At 52.1% G+C, this 19277-nt stretch overlaps 1 protein-coding gene across 1 annotated transcript in view; it reads left to right on the plus strand.

Moving 5' to 3' along the window:
* CLEC16A (C-type lectin domain containing 16A) overlaps positions 1-19277 on the plus strand; it is a 199619-nt gene that overhangs the window by 150468 nt on the left and 29874 nt on the right. The window contains 2 exon segments of the mRNA XM_039885578.1: positions 156-360; positions 2058-2225. Coding sequence (XP_039741512.1) covers positions 156-360; positions 2058-2225 — 373 coding nt within the window.

Consider the following 19277-nt stretch of genomic DNA (forward strand, 5'->3'; position numbering starts at 1 on the left):
TCTCAGGCTCGGGAGGCTGATGATCTCCCTCAGAGCGAAGGCAAAGTGGAAACCAGGGGGCATCTTCTAGATGAGACGTGGGTCCCACAGCTTCTGAGCAGCCGCCCTCCTCCTGAACCTAACGAACCACTTCCTTTGGCTTCCTCCCCCTGCAGGACATGCAGGTGACTGGTGTGGAGGACGACAGCCGTGCGCTGAATATCACCATCCACAAGCCTGCATCCAGCCCCCACTCCAAGCCCTTCCCCATCCTCCAGGCCACCTTCATCTTCTCAGACCACATCCGCTGCATCATCGCCAAGCAGCGCCTGGCCAAGGGCCGCATCCAGGCGAGGCGCATGAAGATGCAGAGGATAGCAGGTGAGTGGCTGGTCCTGACGGAGTGTCCTCTGAGCCCTCTGGGTGCTTCTGCCCCAGAGGGCTAGTTGCGTGGTTCTCACATTGACCTTGAGAACCCCCATGACTCCCCTAGAAGAGGGCACGAATGGTTCAGGAGTTGTGTTTCGGTGAGACAATGGAGAATCTGTTCGGAACTTCCCACTTCCTAGGTGTTTGATATCTAGGGTTTCTGGAGCTGCAGGGAAGAGGAGAAATCTCCTTACTGGGCAAGTGGCCACGTGCAGTCAGGCGTCAGTGTGGGACAGCTGTTCTCACTCCTGTGCACAGATGCTTTCCCGCTTATGTTTACAGAATGCTTCACATTCCTCTGCCGCCTTTAATCCATAAAACAGCACTTGAGATCTGCAGGGCCCGTTCTGCCCATTTTATAGAAGGGGTAAACTGAGGCTTGGCGACTTGCCCGAAGCCACACAGGCAGCTAGTTGGAAGAACCCAGAAGCAGAACTTCTTATTCTAAATCCCGCCCCTTCCCAGCTCTCATGAGACGCCTCCCAGCTTGGTGAGGGGCCGTGACTGATCCCGAAATTGAAAGTCACTTCACATTTCACAGGGATTTGTGAGGAGGCCCAATACTGCCCAGTGTCAGGAAGGCCCCACCTTTCTTAGACATAAGGCACTGCGGTTAGGGTGTTCTGTTCACCAGGGCAGAAGGCCCCACACAATCCTCGGGGAAAAATCATGCTATCAACTCCTAAAATTATAGACACACTCTCAAGATACCAATGCCTTTGAGTTCAGGCACTGATGTTCATTCTGGTGTAGTCTCTGAGAAGCTTCCCACTGGGGGAGGAGGAGAGCTTTCTCAAGGGATTACCTAAAAATAAAGATCGAAAGGCGGGCTTTCTGGACGTGTGGATTCTGATCTTTCTCACACAGGCCCTGTTGATTTGTGCAGGCCCACATCTCATATAGTCCTCATCTTATTTCTCATTTAGTTGAAACTTGGCCTGTGAAATCATTACAGAAGCATTTTGTAATGTGCAAAGTGGCTTAAATCATTCAGTCCTTTCTTTCAAGATTTATTTTTGGAGGGTTTTTTTTTTTTTTTTTTAATGTAAAGCAATTTCTCACAGCTGGTATGAAGGCTAAATATTTCATTTGAAAATTGAGAATTATGCCATAAAGTGGCTGTGAGAACTAACACCTTGGATATTTCTTCCATTGATTTTTAAAAGCCCCTCCAAATTGCGAGATCATGAGACTTGTTTATGGAAAGGAGGTTGCAATGGTGACAGATAAACACACACTCATAAATATGCATGCACAGATGCCTGAATCCTCACTCCCACATGTTCTTCCCTATGCATGCATGTATGTGAGCTCTCAGAGCAGAATTGGCCCCGTTCACCTCAGGTCTTGAAACCGCACCTGAGTCTGAGCTTTGGCCTTTTGTGCGTGGAAGCCGAGGATCCCAGTTGGAACCTGGCCCAGGTCCATCCGTGAACCCCTCGCCAGGCTGTGTTTTGAGCCTCAGGCGGGACCTGTGGTATCGTGCTGGTCTCCCCAGCTCAAGGCTGCCAGCCACGTACTTGGCGTCACCCAAGGGATGTGCCCGGGAGAGCCACAGCCACCCCGGCTCCAGCCGCCCCACCCAAAGTCTCGTCACCTCCGCTCCTGTCCCACGCGCTGAGTGTGACCATGGGTTTGTTTGAACATAGCCCTCCTGGACCTCCCGATCCAGCCAACGACCGAAGTCCTAGGCTTTGGACTCGGCTCCTCCTCTTCCTCCCAGCACCTGCCTTTCCGCTTCTACGACCAGTGCCGCCGGGGCAGCAGCGACCCCACAGTGCAGCGCTCCGTGTTCGCGTCCGTGGACAAGGTGCCAGGTAAGCCGGCCCCACCCTGTGTGACTGCTTGGCCCCCTCCTGGCTAGGCCAGGGTGGCGGGGCACGGGGTTCCAGACCTTTCTTTCTGTTGAGCCTGTGTAAGCTGCTTCTCCCTTCTCAGAAATCCAGCCGGTTGGAAGCACCAGATACATTTCTGAGAATTTGTCAAAGTATAGCGTTAAGATTAAATACAAGTCCCGGAAAGAAATGCTGGCTTTCTCTTTGGTGTTCCACTGCCCGGGTTTGGTTTTCCAGAGATTTGTTGGGGATGTGGAGGAACTTCTCAGAATTAAGACTAAGAAGTTTCTTGGAAATTTCTTGGAAATACTTAGATGATTAGTAATGAGGTTGTGGGAGAGTAATTTCCTCCTTCATGTAGGATGACTAGAAAGAGATAGTGTGTGTGGTTCCTGTGACAAACCCCTGAAGAAGTGAGACTTCAGTAGAAGGCCCCGCTGCCCACGGGCGGCTGCCCGTGTCTCCTATCCGGGAGCCTCTCTACCCACTTTCACCAAAGCTCGTCTCTGACCCCCTCCTCCCCTCTCCCAAAAGGGAGACTTGTATAGAAAATTCAAGGTTGGCAAGGCCAAGCAGAAAGAACTGCTTCTCCAGAAGGGCAGGCTCTCCCCTTCCTGTTCTCACACATCTGAGTTAAGTAAATCCATATGCCCCCCATCCCTCGAAAGAGAACCTTGCTCGTGATTATGAAACTTGAGAAAATTGGCCCAGCGTCCCCTGCAACTTAGCCTCCCCACGTTCAGGGTTTCGAACTTTAATTGCCAGTGTTTTCAAAAGCAGTTATCGGTTTAAGAACGAAATGCAGCCTTAAGACCTGTCCAAAATCAAGGTTCTCGTTTCCCCTCTACCCCACGATGCGTTGTTTTCATTCTTCGATTCGATCGATTCATTTTCGAAATATATATGCTATAAGCACGTGATATTTAAAAATCCGAAGAGGACATGATAAAATGAAAAATAAGTCTACTTGGCCCCAGAAGTAACCACTTCTAATAATTTCTTACATATCCTTGCAGAAACGTTTCTTTGTATGTCATACATAGGTCTTTGTGTGTCTGTTTTTATACCGGGGTTATACCGTGTACGTCATTCTGCGCCTGGCCGTTTTTACTTGATGATAAGTCAGCATTACAGGTTAGCACATATAAATCAACTTCGTGCTCATTAACTGTTGGCATTTTATCATACGGATGGACCAAAAAAAATCTTTATAACATTTGGTATTGATGGATATTTGGGTCACTTCCAGCTTTTATAGTGTCACCATGAACGCCTTCGGGGTATCTTTGGGTAATTGTGCAAATCTCACATGTCTGTGGATGTGCCGCGCCGAAGGGGAGGTCTTCCATCTTGAAGTGTGTAGTCCCGGCGTGCGCTCTGGAGAAAGGGCACCAGTTCACACGGCCACCCACAGCCTGTGCCCGTTTCCATTCTTAAAACCAGTCTTACTTGGGCCATGAGACTGATCTTAGCACTGCTTCTGTTTTCAGCTCTGCAACGTGAGATGATTCTGCCTGCTCCAGGGTCTGGGGATTCTTTGTTAAACATTCTCTAGGTCACTAAGTAAATATAAATGATGACCATGAGTCTAGGTTAAATAAATTTCCTTCTTTTTTATTTTATGCACAGTCGTAATTTTATTATACTTATATAAGTACCACTTTGTAATGTTTTCGTTGAGATTTAATTGGCATATGATATTATATTAGTTAAGAAATCATTTCTTTAGGCTCATCGGGGCTTCTCGCAGCTCAGAAACTAATGGGTTAAGGAGAAAAGGCCAGGCCTTATTTCCGCTCCATCATTTTTGGAACAAGGCAAGTGTAAATAAATAAACAGAGCCAAATGTCACATTCTTCAGCATCTGCATAATCATCTCTCTGTTTGCAACAGGCTTTCAATGACATTGCTTGCTTCCCCCACCCTGCCTGGGTTTCCTAGGGAGCTGCAGGGTCCTCCAGGCCTATAGTGTGGCAATCTGCAGTGGCCTGGGCCTGCCTAACAGAGGGGTTGGCGTAGCTGGAATTCCCAGTGTCCTGTTGCTGGTCCCAGGGTTGCTGTCCGTGAGGTTGGGCCAGTTGGGAGTATGGCAAGTCAAAGGTAGCTGTCTGAAGGTGGCCATCGACCCTTTGGCTGTGTCTCTCCCCGGGAAGTGCCGCTCCGGTGTGGGAGTGAGGTGGGGACATTCTCACAAATGTGCCCCCCAGGGTGACTGCTCTGGGCCCTTGGGTAGCAAGGTCTGGCTCCCAGCCTGCCTTGGCTTGGGTGGGAGATGTGACTCGAAGAGCAAGGTGAAAGCATTGAGCCTCGGCATGACGGCAGAGGCGGGGCGAGGAGCTCTCCCTGGCTCCTACCGTCCTCACCCGGCTGTCTCAGTCGTCGGCCTAGCCTCTCAGAGTCATCCTAATTCTCTCCTCTCCCACACCCACTGCCCGCTCTGCTTACAGACCACACCTCTCCCCCTCCCAGCCGCCAGCATCACTCCCTGGACTGTGGCAGCAGCCTCCTCAATATTCTCTGGCTTCCTGGCTAATCCCCTCCCTCCCCTTCAGCCAAGGGGATCTTTCTAGAACAGAAATCAGATCATCCCTTGCCCCTGCCTGCAATCCTCCAGTAGCTTGCAGTTGCACCTAGAACAAAATCCAGATCTCGCACTCTGCTCTTGGGTGATCATTGTGCGATTGGCCCCAGCTGGTCTCTTAGACACGGCTGCTCAGCCTCACGCCACCCTGCGCCCCACCCCGCACGCCACCCCTCACGCCACCCTGCACCCCGGTCGTACCCGCCCCGTCGCTCCTCTTAGTCAGCACTTCGAAAAACTGTGGTCTCAGGACTCCTTTATGCTCTTTAAGAAAGTGTTGAGGAACTTAAAGAGCTCTGGTTTATGTGGATTCTATCTATTGCTACTTCAAGATTAGGAATTAGAACCGAGAAATGCTTTAAATATTTATTCATTTTTTTAAAAAATAAACCCATCACATATAAATAAAAATAAAAATAACCTGTTTTTTATGAAAAACTCTGTTCTCAAAAAAAAAAATTAATGTTTTGTAGTTTTGCAAATCTAATATCTCTGTTAATAGAAGGCAGCTAGATTCTCCTATCTACTCCTGCTTTCAGTCTGTCGTGACAGATGACATTTTGCGGCCTCTGGAAACCTCCTCTGAATACTCCTGGGAAAGTGGAAGTGAAGGGAAGAATGCTGTCTTGTTTTTATGAAAGTAGTTCTGACCCTGGGAGCCCCCGAGGGTTCCCCAGGCCACGCTTTAAGAACCACGGCTCTAAGTCGCTGGCCTCTCTCCTGCCTCGGGGCCCTTGCGTCCAGGTGTTCTTCCTCAAATCTGTGTGTGGCCGCCTCCCGCTAATCGCTCGGGCCTGAGTCTGCATGCCACCTCCTGATCACCCCCAGGAAGGTTACCCCTTCCCTCCATCACACTAGCCTGGTTTATTCTCCCCACGGCCCTGGCTTCCTTACCTGGCTGACGTATCTGCGCCTGGCAGTGGTCTCTCTCCCCCGTGGAGAATGTCACTTCCTCGAGGACCTGGTCCGTCCTGCTCTCCGCTGTACCTTAGCGCCGAGCACTTGCCTCATTCACTAGTTGTTGAATGAAGGACGAGCGCAGCCTTGAAGCAGTTCCCACGAGGAAACTATCGCCGGGGCCCTGGACGTGGAGTGGGTTAGTCGGTGCCATCTCGACAAGGGAACATGAGGGAACCAAGACCCCCTGAAGATCATAAGCAGCGTTCCTCTGCCTAATTCCTGTCGCCAAAGTGAGTGAGATGTGCATCCCAGGAGGGCACATGCAGCCGTGATAGGCTTGAATTGGTTGCACATCAGTTGAATTTCAGCGCCCTCGCCGTTCTGAGGTTTGCAGAAGCTACAGAGTGGGCCGAAGGGGGTCGTCGGAAGCACGGCCCACGTTGGCCTCCGATGCTGCGGCCTCCACAGCTGTTTTCCAGGCCTGTGAGCCCAGCGGCACTGCTGTGTCCCTGGCCACAGGCTGCACTGTCGCAGGCTCCCAGGCTGCACTGTCACAGGCTCCCAGGCTGTGTGCAGTCCTCGCTCTGGCCACCTGCCTCCGGGTCGCTGCTGGAGGAGCTAGCGCTGTCAGGACACATCTTCCAGTTCTGTCTGCAGGCCCAGGTAATTGTCATAGAGCAGTTCGTCTCCCCTTTAGAAGCTATAAATGATTATATCTGATGAAAATATACCTTTCATTTCCTTGGAAGAGATATTAAAGTAGAATATAAATCAGGGCTAATAGACGACTAGCCACTTTGGTATATTTTTCTTCTTCCATTTGGCTTGGGAAGAAATCACAAATTCTATTTATTGGCCGGTTTTATGTTGATGGCCCTCACCCCCACAGAACTCGCAGCTGCACAAGGGCAGAGGCCTGCGCGTGTGTCTGGCCTGGGAGGGAGGGGTCAGCGGTGACGAATGTGTCGGGGTGGGCCGGCATGACTGGATCTAGAACCTGGCTTTGAGGTGCAGTGCTCCATGGTTAGTGCCCCCGAGGACCCATCCCACCAACCCGCAGCGGCCGCTGAGTGCCAGAACCTGCCATGTGGGGGGTGGAGGTGTCCAAACTAGCGGGGGGCTGGTGGGGGCAGCACACCACAGTCCTTCTTGCTCAGGTCCTCCCTGCGCCCTTCCTGATTCTTATCTAAACAGAAGGGCCGTTTAGCGGGACAGAAAGTGGGGATTTGAGTGGGACAGCCTCCTTCACTGCTCTCTACCCTGCTTAAAATCCTCCAACGCCTCCTGTCCCCAGCCCGTCTCCATGGCCTGTCGCCGGCAGCCTGGCCTCTGTGTGGTCCGGCTCCTGGCCCCTGACCGCTATCAGCTCCTCTCCCTCCCCCTCTCACTCCTTTTGCGGACAGCACGGCCCAGCCTTTCAGCTGCACCGGCTTCCTGTCTGCGCCTCATGGGGGCCAGACGCATCCCGTTCTGCACTGCTGTCCTTCGCTGCCCACTGGCTGGAACCCTCACCGAGGCTGGTTCCTTCTCAGCACTCGGGAGTCTATTCACACACCTCCTCGGGGGCCTTCCCCGGGCCCCCTCCCCCACCCCGGCCCTCTCTGTGCAGCAGCTGGCTTTTATTTTTTTTAATTGAGGTGAAATTCGTATAATGTAAAACTGTTTGAAAATGTACAACTCAGTGCCATTTGGTACGTTCACAATCTCGTGCCACCGTCACCTCTGCTAGTTCCAAAATATTTTCATCACCCCTAAGTAAAACCCCATCCCCATTAAACAGGCATTCCCACTCCCTCTTTTCCCCAGCCCCTGGCAACCGCTACTCTGCTCTCTGTCTCTATGGATTTACCTGTTCTGGACATTTCATATAAAGCATACGACACGTGGCCTTTTGTGTCTGGCTTCTTTCACTTAGCAACATCTTTTCAGGCTTCACCCGTGTCGTAGCAGGTATCAGAGTTTCATTCTTTTTCATGGCTGAATAATATCCCATCGTATAGGGGGATCGCGTTTAGTTCATCCATTCTTTCACCCCTTGTTGTCCATACTGGTTGTTTCCACCTTTTGGCGAATGTGAATAGTGCTGCTGTGAGTGTGCATGTGAGGGGTTTTTTTTTTTGCACACCAGTTTTCGGGGCTTTGGGGTTTCTCCCTAGGAGTGGAATCGCTGGGTCATGCGGTAATGTAACTTTTTTGAGGAACCCTTTTCCCATGGCCTCCGGAGCCCTCGCCATGAGCCGAAGTTGCCCCATTTGTCTCCTTGGTTGCCTCACTGCCCTGCATAGCATGGAAGGCGCTAGGGGCCCTGGACATCCCGCCCTCGACTGCTGACACTTAGTAAGTGAGCAGGTGCTGAGTGACTGTCGAAGACAGGTGGAGACGTGGACTGGCAGATGGAAACTGGGCTGGGTGAATTGTTTCGCGTCTTGAACTGTAAACCCCCACGGCAGAGATGGTACCGTCTCGCTCATGCCTGGGTCTGGCACCTGTGCTGGTTGGTGGTGGCTCGGGGAGCCAGCTGCAGAGTCAGATTTCATCCCATCGTGGCCAAGCTCTGCTCTACTCACTGCTTGCTAAAGCTTCTTGTGCCACATGGTTCAGGGCACCATCTGGCTCTAGGCAAACACATAAAAGTCCCTGAGCTTTTTTTTCTACAGGTGTTATCTTTCTCGAAGGCAAGCAAACCTGCCCTGTCAGTTACTTATCCAGAACACTTAATAGTTCTGTAGAAAGGCAGTTCCAGAGCCAGGCTTGGGCAGCTGAGTAACCGAGCAGGAACGCAAAGACTAGAGTGTGCCCGGAGCCAGCTGAGCTGACCACAAAGCCTCTGACTGACATCTAAAAAGAAGCCGGGGGAGGAAATCGATGTTTAATTCATAGACCTCGGCTCTGACTTCACCCCTGGGGGATAATGCCCTGGGTGCTAATGTCATCTCGTGGCAGTGTTTCCCAGAAACTAATATTTTAGGCCTCTTCTTTTTCTTGTTTCCAGTTATAAAATTGGAGCCAATTCTCTCCTTCCAGCTCCCCATGGTGAAAAAAAATACCCTCTCTGGAGTCACACAGAAAGGACAGCCCACCTGCCACCTTCCTCCTGTCTCCCCAGCACCCCCACGCTGCCCCCTCCTCACGCCCTGGTCAGAGACTCCATCTGTGGGAGGGTGACTTATAGAAACTCGGTTCTGATCCTGAGGCCTTTTTCCTTTTTATAAGCAAAATGTACTGGGCTGGAGAGAGGGGCATCTGGTACCCCATTGCGTCCTCACATGCAGAAAAGGAAAATGGTAAAACCTTCCTTCTGCGTGGGGCTTTGAACTCAGGTCAGCCCGGGCCAGACCCTGAGCCTCCACCACCATGCCCTTTAATTCCTGACTCAGTTTTGACACATCTGAGAAGAATTCTCACCACCTGAAGTTTTACTGGTATCAGGGCAAAATCACGTTGTTGGCGCCAGCCCTAGGCGTGTTTCGGACAGAAAAGTCATCTATTTCTAAAAGTGCCGGTTGCGGTATGACTGGAAGGGTTACCTGTGCCAGGTACTTTGTATGCATTGATTGTACCCTCTGGACAGCACTGGAAGCTGGTATCACTTGCTCTCTCTGTCCCGCAGATAAGAAACCGAGTCTCAGACCCCAGCCGCAGAGCTCACATGAGGCCGGCTGAGACCCAGGCCTCCACTTCCTGCCTCTAAATCCCATTTGCTTCAAGACTGGCATTGGCGATGGCTGAGCCGCTTCCTATAACAGCTCTGCCACCTGTCTCCACGTGTGACAGGTTGGCGGGACCCTCCTTAGAGCCTTCCCCTTTCCCATCTTCGTATACCACACTCTCACATCCCTAAGTCCTCGCTCTCCGTCAGATCAGGAAGAAACCTGCAAAGCGGTGATGCATAAAGACACTCTTCAAACCAGGCTAAAGGTCAGGGTCATACAAAGGCAAATCCTCATACAAATTTGTTCCTGGCCTGTCATAAACAAAAAGCAGAAATGAGACTTCAAAATCCTGCCTGGACAGGATTTAAACTCTTTTCAAAGCTCGGTGCTAATTGCCTCTAAGAGCTCAGCCTTCAAGTGGTTGGGCCAGGGGTGTGGGGACCTGTTCCTGAGCTGAGTCCCTGCCTGCCAGGCCTCTTCTCAGAGCTCCCAGGGCAGCCTCAGAGAGAGAGAGAGAGAGAGCCTGCAGACATTGAGCACACCCTCCAGGAAGGAACCTCATTCCCAAATCAGGGCCCACAAGGTTTCCTCGTCAGGAACACGCCCCCAGCAGATGCTTTCCCTGCAGAGACACCAGCACTTGTCTGAGGAGCACCGCCCCTCGCAAACTGCGACCTGCGGCAGGCAGCCCAGCCATCCTGCCTGACCCTGTCCCAGGGGCCGAGGCAGGGAGGAGGAGAGAGTTCTGGAGAATCGAGTGTTGCTTCACTTGGGTCGTTACCCACCTCAGACTCATGAAGTGACTGCGTGCCCCGGAGCCTCCTGGTGACGACAGTGTGTCAAAGAGCGGGGAACACTCCCCGCGTTGGTCGTGGGAAGAGACCAGAACCCCGGCTCCATTCCGCCATTGGACCTTGGTCACGCCTCACAGTGCTCCTCAGGCTCGGGCGGGCCCCCCCGGGGGGGCGCGTGTGCCAAAGCAAGTGACTCGCACAGCTGCTGTGTGCGTGCCCGCCCCTGCCTCGGAGAAGGCAGCACCTGCCAGTTCTTGTCTCTGAACTTCCTAGTACACGTCAAGCACATTTAGTGCAGAACAATTGGAGAAGATGGAAAAGCACCAAGGAAAAGTAGAATGTTCCAGGTCCGGAATCGAGAAGGGCAGGGAAGGGGGCGGACAGGAGGAAGACCCAAGGCACACTCGGCCCTTCCCCTGGCTCTGACCTGTGCAGTAGGTGGCACAGCGCCCTCCTTACGGATGAGAAAAAGTCTCTCCACAGAGGGCGTACCCCCTCCTCAGCCTGGTGTGTATCCACCATACCTTTTTCTGGGCATCCTATACTATACTTGTACTCTAATATTATATTACCCTTTTTTTTAACCTAAATGAAACAATGTTTCACTCAACAATATGTCTTTGATTTTTTTTTTTTAATGCTCATTCATTTTTGACTGCTGCAGAGCAGTTCATCACGTGGGCAAATCGCTGTTTATTTAGCCAATCCCCCATTGATGGATGTGTAGACCGTGGCCAATTTTTCATCCTTGACAAATAATGGGTGTCTCTGTGCAAGGGTTTCCCTGGGGTAAGTAACTATGAAATGAATCCAGAAAGATCTAGGCTGTGGAACTCACAGGATTTGGTGACCAGCAAATGGGATGGAATGAGATGCCACAGGGCTAGTTCAAGGCATAATACCAAAGAGCCTCAGTTTCTCTGCGTGCTGTCTGTTCATTTAGCATACAAGGGTATTTTGACAATCCCAAGTTCCGACCCAGCAAAATCCTCATTCTTTGTGGATCTTGTTCTATCCAGGAGGCCTCGGGAGCTGTGATGATTGAAACGGTTCCCAGGGCCTGGCAGGGGTCTCTAGGCACTGGCCCACCCATGGCTTGACTTCTCATCCCAGACAGAACGTCAGAGCTTGGCGTAATGGGACCACCACTGGGTTCTGCTCCTGCCTCTTGGCATCTCTGCTGAGGTTATGACTTTCTATGATTCTTTTCTCTCTGTAGCCAGCACCTCATGACTAAAATACAGCTTCCTTTGTTTGTGTTGTCCAGCTATGGCATTTTGTAGAAACGTGCTTTTCTCCAAAGACATACACAGTATTATTTTTTTAACATCTCAAATTCCCAAAGGGCCGAAAGTCAGTATTATCCCAATGTGACGAGAACGGCTGTTTTGTGATATCTCTTCACACTTAAGCAGCCTGCTTTCTTAAGCCACAGAGTAATCACAAAAATATGTTCTGAAGCCCATCAGATTGGGGCTGATGAATTATTTCACTCTGTCTCCAGAGCTCAAATCCTTGAAAGCCACCTCCTCACAATATGATTTTGGGAGTAAACGCTTTAACCATATGAAATACTAAGTTTGGACTGTGATTTGCAGTGACTCCTCCCAAAATATTTGTGAGTTGGTAAAAATTCAAGGTGCATGGCATCAGTGGCATATTTCTAGCATTGCAGATTTAAATAGGATAAAAGTCTTATTTATCGAATGCCAACTATGTGCTAGGCACTGGCTAGTTCCTCCACATAAATGAAGGAGATTAATATATTTTTTTAAAATCCCACTTTCACAGCTGGGGCAAGCAAGACCCAGAAAGTAAAGTCACTTGCCCAGGGTCCCAGAGTCGACAGAGGGAGAGAGAGAGAGAGACAGAGACAGCTTAGTCTCAGACCTCTGTTCTTTTTAATGCTGCTTCTGGCTGCTTCCTGAGAAAAAGTTTATCTCATGCTCAGTGCCCTTTCCTTTCCTGCTTACTTGACTTAAAGGCTCCGTGGAGCTTCTGAGTTAAAGCCGCCCTTTGTTGTGGTTTTCTGAGCATGTTGACTTCACAGGCTGACAGCTGGGGTTCAGATGCTTGGTCCCACGCACACTCCAGCCTCTTAGATCACGCAGGTCCCCATAAATCATCGGGACGGCCGTGTGACAGGAAAAGTCAGTGTTGATGGAACGAGCCTCCCTAAACACCCCCAGCACTACCCTTAATAACCTGGAGAATGTTCTCGAAGTAGTTGACATTTATAAAATCTTGGGCATTTTAGAAATATGCATGCTTTTCTTGCCAGATTTCCAGCCTGATGCCCCAGGGAAATGTCCACCAACTCAGAGCAGCATTCTCGTATCCCAAAATGGTGCCCGGGCCTGCTGGAGGCCACGGCCTGCGCATCACCCCTCTCTCTGACCTCTTCACTCCACCCTCAGCTGCTGGCCTCGAGCAGCTTAACAGCTACGAGCACTCGGGCACCAACTGTGTACCACCATGCTGTTTAAACTATGCCACAAACCATACCGTTACCGTGAGGTTAGGGGCACACACGCTGGAGTCGGCCCATCTGGCTTTAAGTCAGCACCTACCCATTGACAACTATGTGATGTCAGGCGGTTCTCCAAGGCCCCCGAGCCTCCCTCAGTTTCCTCTTCTATAAAATGGGGCCGATGGTAAGACCTGTCCCACAAGAGCAGGCACTTAGCCCTGGGCCAGCGCTCTGTGGGTGTCTCCTGCTGGCCCAGTGTTGTTAGGCCATTGATGATGGGGAGCCAGGGGCTAGAGCGTCTGCCCAGGGCCGCCAGCTCGGGGTGGCCAGCCAAGCTCCCAGCCTTGTGGCAGGGGCTCAAGCTCCTCTCAGAGCAGCTGGCCCAGGGCACGCACTTATAGCTATTATAGCTGACGCTTTTAGGTCCTGCCAAGGAAGGGGACTTCTACCCTGCTAGAGCCACTAGAGAAGGCACCGTCTCAGGCATTGTACGTTCTTCCAGCAAGTGTGTACTGGGCACCTCCTGTAGCCATATGCCAGGCCCTCCTACAGCCAACAGCCCGTGTGGCGGAGGCTGACGTCAAAATGTGGTGACCACTGTGCCAGCCATCAATGGGGAGAGAGCCACTGACGGGGCTGTCACCTAGAGGACCTGTGCAGCTAGAACGTAAAGAGTGAACAGTGGGGATAGGAGAGAAGGTCGCCCAGGTGGCACTGGGGTAAGCCTAGGGGCGAGGGGTGTGGGTTCCATCCTGAGAACTCTGGGCAGCCTTGGGGGGCTTGGAACTGGGGAGTGCTGGACCTGATTCATGTTCGAGCTCTTCGTGGCTACTGGGTGAAGGAGAGTGAATTGGAGACAGCAGTGCAAGGGCCATTAGGGTCCCCCAGAAGCCAAGAGCAGCTGGGCAGAGTCACACCCTTGGCCAGCATGGTCAGTGACCAGGTATGGGCACCGCTTGCCTGGCTGTGGCAGATCTGCTCCTGAGGATGGCGCTGCCCCTGCACGTCGTGTAGCACCTCGGGGCTGGCAAAGCAGCTCCTATTTGTGACCCCTATAATGCCATGAGAGAGCGAGCTGGGGAAGCTGGGGCCAGCCAGGTCCTACCTCCGGGAAGTGATGTGCTTTGCATTCTGCCCCGCTGCACTGTTCTGAGGTCGAAATGTCTGAATGGCTCGGGCGCCCCCAAAGAGGACTGTTTCCTGGGGCTCATAAGTTGCCAGAATCAGGCTGAATGTCGCCACGATCAGGGGTCACACCGGGAGAGGAAGGCCCTGTGACTATCCACTTAACAGGTGAGGCTGAGGTCCAGAGCAGTTAAGTAACTTGCCCCTGGTCACACAGTGGTAGGTAGCGTTGCTAAAACCCACTCCTAGAGCATTTCACCCCACCGTCTGCTCAATCCAGTATCCAAGGTTCCTCCTCAGGGCCTGGGGACCTGAAGGAATTCTTGGCCTTGCCCTGGGAGAACCACAGCTGGAAGGTGGAACACCACGATCTCAAACTGCAGCCCCTCACACATGGCTCCTAAGCCCCCTTCTTCACTACTGGGCCAAGAAGTTTCTGAGCACGCCTGTCAGGGCTCGCCGATAAATCAGGCTGAGATGCCTGTGCTTGGCGGCGGCAGCACTAAGTGGTTGTCTAGGCTTCCCCAAGCCAAGTGACATTTGCCCGATAGGTGTAATGTATCAACAGCTATTTCTCCTACTTTTTGCAGCCCGGCTGGCTCTCAGCCAGAACTCTTTTTTAAAAATAATAAGGCGCTGACCTGCCGTGGAAAACACTGGTGTGCCCGCGAGCACAGGAGCTTCTGCAGCACAGATTTAAGGACTGCTGGCCAGGGATGAATTTAGAAACTTTCTGGAAGGTTCTGGGGCTGACCTAGGCTCTAGTTAAGCCCTTCAGGGATGCAGGTTTGGGGACTTCGTGGATCCAGATGGGTAGGCTTCTCTAGAGAACCGTGGAGTTCGTATTTTCATTCATCCCTTTACTCAGCACACATTTGTTGGGCATCTGCTGTGCTTGGGTTTGGGGTGACAGCCATGAGCAAACCAGACGTTCATGACCCCGCCACATGGAGCTTGCAGTCTTTTAGGAGTGACAGGCATTGTTCAAGTAACTATACCAGGAAATAATTAAGCGATAATGGGGACCCTGGCCTTCCCGAGCGAGGGTCAGGGAAGGCGTCCTTGAGCCGGTGGTATGAGCTCACAGTGGAAGGGTTCACTGGAGCACACTGGATGAGGAGGTGAGAACTTGTTTCAGGCAGGGGACAGCATTGTGTGGGCCCCGTGTCAGGAAGGAACAGGGGCACAGAGTGAGGGGTCAGGCTCCCTGGCGCCCTACCATTGACAGAAGGCAGGCTGCCTGGCTCCCGTCGTTGGGACGCCTTCTGTGCTTTAGGTTGTACCAAGCATGTTCCATAGATTCATTATCTCACCTTAAGAGCCTCCCTGAGGAAAGGTAGGCATATGCTCATCTTGCAGTTGAGCTTTTCTGAGGCTCAGGGTGGTTAAGTCACTTACCTGGACTTGCACAGCGAGTCAGCAATACCGGCATTGCATCCTACCTCTGCCTGACCCCGGCACATGCTCTTGCCAGCCTGCCTCTACTTTCTCATTGGTACTCTTATTCCCTGTTCTGTGTTATTACCAATAGGGCTCAGAGGCCTGCCAGAAGGATCAGAACCCCGTAACTAACAAGCCCTTTGGAGGATACTTAACGTTTAAGTTATTGACCTCAAATCCACGAACAGCTGGAAACCCAAAACCATGCCTTGCGAGTGTCTCCTGTTTCGGCACGCGGCACTTTCTCAGCAAACCACTTGGCTGATTGACAACCAGCCTCACTTTATCTCCCTTAGAGTAAGCACATCCCTGAATCTTGGCCAGGAACAGCACGCAGACGAGGCACGGCGATGCCAACCCCAAGGAGCAGAGAGGCCTCATTCTCCCATTGCCAGAGGCGACAGGGCCTGCTCAGCATAGCCTTCGGGGCAGGTCCTTGCTCCTCCAAGCAGATGGACTTGATGTTCCACGGTCTGGTAGAGCCACGGCTTTTGTGGAATGACCAACTAGGAGATGTGGAAGTCAGTCGGCTAGAATCAGCCAGAGAGGCCCACAGGACCTGCCCTCAGGTGCCTGGGGCAGAGGCACAGCCTTTTTGGAAGCGTGGAGTCTGAAACCGTGAAGGGTTCTCCAGCTGGAGGCCCTGGGCTGGCCCAGCCTCACCCTGTGGCCCTCCACTTGGCCTCACATTTCTAAACGCCTCGAGAGCATTTGAAAAGCCCCAGTGTCCGGGCCCGGTACAGCACAGTTAAATCGGGGTGACTGGGTGGGTCCCTGGTGTTTTCTGAAGCTCCCTGGCTCATTCCACTGCTCGAGTCCCGACGGCATTCGTAGAGATGAAAGATCTCACCGAATTTCTCTTAGGGGGCTTTTCAAGAGGATTCTGGGTGACCATTGGGGTCAGATGCTATGGCCTGGTTGTCAGTCCCTTAACCCACAAATGTTCTTCACTGAGTACCTACCGTGGGCTTCAGTGGCGTGGACCCAGCATGACCGAGGTCCCGTCTCTCCTTGGAGCTGACGTACCCCTGTGACCAGCCACCTTGCTTATGGCCTGGAGATGGGCTGACAGCGTGGCGAGCTGGGGGCACACCCAGACAGTGCCCTCCTCTATCGGCTCAGCGGCTCCTTAGCGAGCCTCAGGTACTGGGGGGCTCGCGTATGGGAGCAGGATGTGTTTGGCACCCTGGGCCTGGTTTCAAGAGAAAACAATTTTTCGAAGCTTGTCACGCTTTCAGAAAACCCATTATGGCCACTGCTCTGTACCATGCTCTGCCCACGACCGGTGCGCATGGCATCCTGGGGAAGGCAGTGCCTAACCCACTGTCGTTATGTAGTGATGGGGTGGGAGCCCATGGCGGGACCCTCAACGGGTCTCCATGGATGAGCCATCCCCGGCTTTGAAAGCATGTCATGCATGTGGGTGCCGCAGGCAGCCCGAGCTGCGTGGGGCAAGGGCAGCAGGAGATGAGGCCACATGGCGATGACCTCCTGTGCCGGGCTGACTGTCTTAGACTTCCTGGGAGGGCCCAGGGGAGCACCGATGGGCTTCACGCAGAGAGGCTGAAGGCCGCCCTCCAAACCCACAACAGAGCTCTCGCAGCAAGAAGACAGTCCCTCACAGGGGCCGGCCCCAGGCTGGGCTGCCTGTAGGATCTGATGACCTGCACTTAGCCGGAAAGAAGCAGCTGCTGAAAACAAGTCCTCCCATCAAGCAGCTGGAAACCAAATCACTCATCCGTCCACCCCAGGGCCAGAGCTTACCCAGCCTGTCCACGCTGCTACCTGGGAAATGCAGTCAGAATCCAGTCCCCTCTCACCCTGCACTCCGTTTCCTAGGCCAGGAGTTGGCGAACTTTTCTTCAAGAGCCAGATAGTAAATATTTTCGGCTCTGCAGGCCATGTGGTCTTTGTCACAATCTGACTCTGCCAAACAGCCATGGACAATATATAAATGAGCGGGTGTGGCTACATTCCAGTAAAACTTCACTTACAAAAAGAGACCCATTGCCGGATTTGGGGATTTGGCCTGCAGGATATTGTTTGCTGACTCCTGATCTTGGCCTTCAATATCTCCTTGGCCTCTTTGGTCTGTTCTTAGCACCAGAGCTAGAAAGATCCTTTTGAGGTAAAAGTCAGATCATGTCTGTGCTCTGCTTAAATCTGTCAGTGGCTGCCATTTCACTCCAAACAAAAGCCACATGCCTTACAGTGACCCCGAGAGCCCACACAGTCTGCTCCCTCAGCTCCTCCTAAGACTGACCTCACCTCTCCCCACTGTCCCCCCTCCCCCCCCGGCCCACTCCAAGGCGGCCACAGGGGCCTCCGGCTAAGCCCGCACCTTGCCAGGCTTGCCCCGCCTTGCAGGCCCTGCACCGGGCAGCCTCTGCTTAGAACACTCTCATCCCAGATACCCGGTGCCTCTGCCGGACCATTCCCTGCAAATCACGACCCTGCCTCACTCCCGGTGCTCCGGATGACCCTGCCCTGCCTAATGCTCTTTGTGGCACTCGTCCCCTCCCAGCGTTTGCTGTTTCCTCACTGTCTGCCCTCCCCCCACCTCATCTCATCACTGAACTGTAAGCTCCAAGAAAGCAGGTCCTGTGTTTTGTTTGCTGCTAAATGCCTGGCTCCTGGAGCTGAATACCAGGAGGTGTATACGTGGTACTTGGCAAGTGTTGACTGGATGGAGGTAGAGGGAAGGAGAGAGAGAGAGATGAATGGATGGAGCCCACAAATCTTCAGTATCACCCTTTATGTGCTAGACATCGTTCACCGTGGACTCAGGTGCACCGAGCAGATCAGTCCCCTTTGGCGCTCGCTCCCAGGACCGTGGATGCCGGAGATAGTACAGAGCTGCCGACCGTGATCGGGGCCCTGAGGGAGCGGGCCAAGAGCCAGGTCAGTGTGCAGCGAAGAGATCTGACCTGAGCAGGAGTCTGGAAGACCTCTCTGAGGAACGGATGTCACCTGGGAGGAGGTGGAGGAGCAAAGCTGGGCAGCAATCTGTCCCAGACGGGAGCCCACGCGGATGAGACAGCCTTGACGCCCCGGCCCGCAGGCTGCCCAGATCCCCAGGGAATAAACACATTGCTATCCACGTGACACCTGCCCCTGGTTTGGCTGGGCACAGAATTCCCGTTGTCATCAATATCCTCCCTGGCAAGATAAGTGGGGCCCCAGGTCCCGGTCTCGTTCCTCGGGAAAGTATTCAGCTCAGCGCTGCCAACAACGGCCCACGTCTCCTCCCCTCGCTAGCAACAAGCATGAAAGAAGGAATCAGACCCAGGACATATTTCTGGTGAATTCTATTGGAAGGGAAAGTTCTTGGGCTCAGGCCCGATGTGAAAAATGAAATGTTTTATGCCACGTGCAGGAGAACAAGTGGCAGAATCTGGATTGGGCTGTTCTTGAAAAGGCCTCTTCTGTGTGGTCAGGGATAAATGTATCTGTGACCCCGCCTGCTACAACTTATAGTCACAACTAGTCATGAGAAGGATGAAAACGTTCTACAATTGATTGTAGCGATGGTTACACAACTCTGGGAATAGACAAAATCATTGCATTGTACCTTCTAAATGGGTAGATTATACAGCATGTGAATTACATATCACAATAAAGGTGTTATATTTTTTAAAAAGCAGTTCTAGTCAGACTGTCACACAGCTTTCCTCTTTTTCTAAAGATCAGGTTATCTCATTTGTGTCCCATTTTAATCATAAAATAGTCTAATTTGTCCAACATTTTCCTTAAAGCAGTCCAAATGTGAAAAAAATAAATTGGAACCCACAACACATTCCAGAATAATTTGGAACCCTTGATGCAATCCAGACTCACCTGGCACCCTTCCTCTTCCCTAAAATTTGCCTTTTTTTCCATTTCTTTTTGACTTTGAAGAAAAGACTCTGTTTTTACTGGTAAAATAGCCTCCTGTTCTCTTTTCTTTCCTGTAAATTATGAGATAAGTTTGCATTTCATACCTTTCCAGAAATCTCTGTTGCTTGTGGTCTGACCTCAAATCATGACTTCTGGGAAAGAAAGTAGGCATTAGAATCACTGCTGTGAGCATTT

This window comes from Pteropus medius, unplaced genomic scaffold (genome assembly GCF_902729225.1).
Source record: "Pteropus medius unplaced genomic scaffold, Ma_sr-lr_union100, whole genome shotgun sequence".
NCBI classification, from domain to species: domain Eukaryota; kingdom Metazoa; phylum Chordata; class Mammalia; order Chiroptera; family Pteropodidae; genus Pteropus; species Pteropus medius.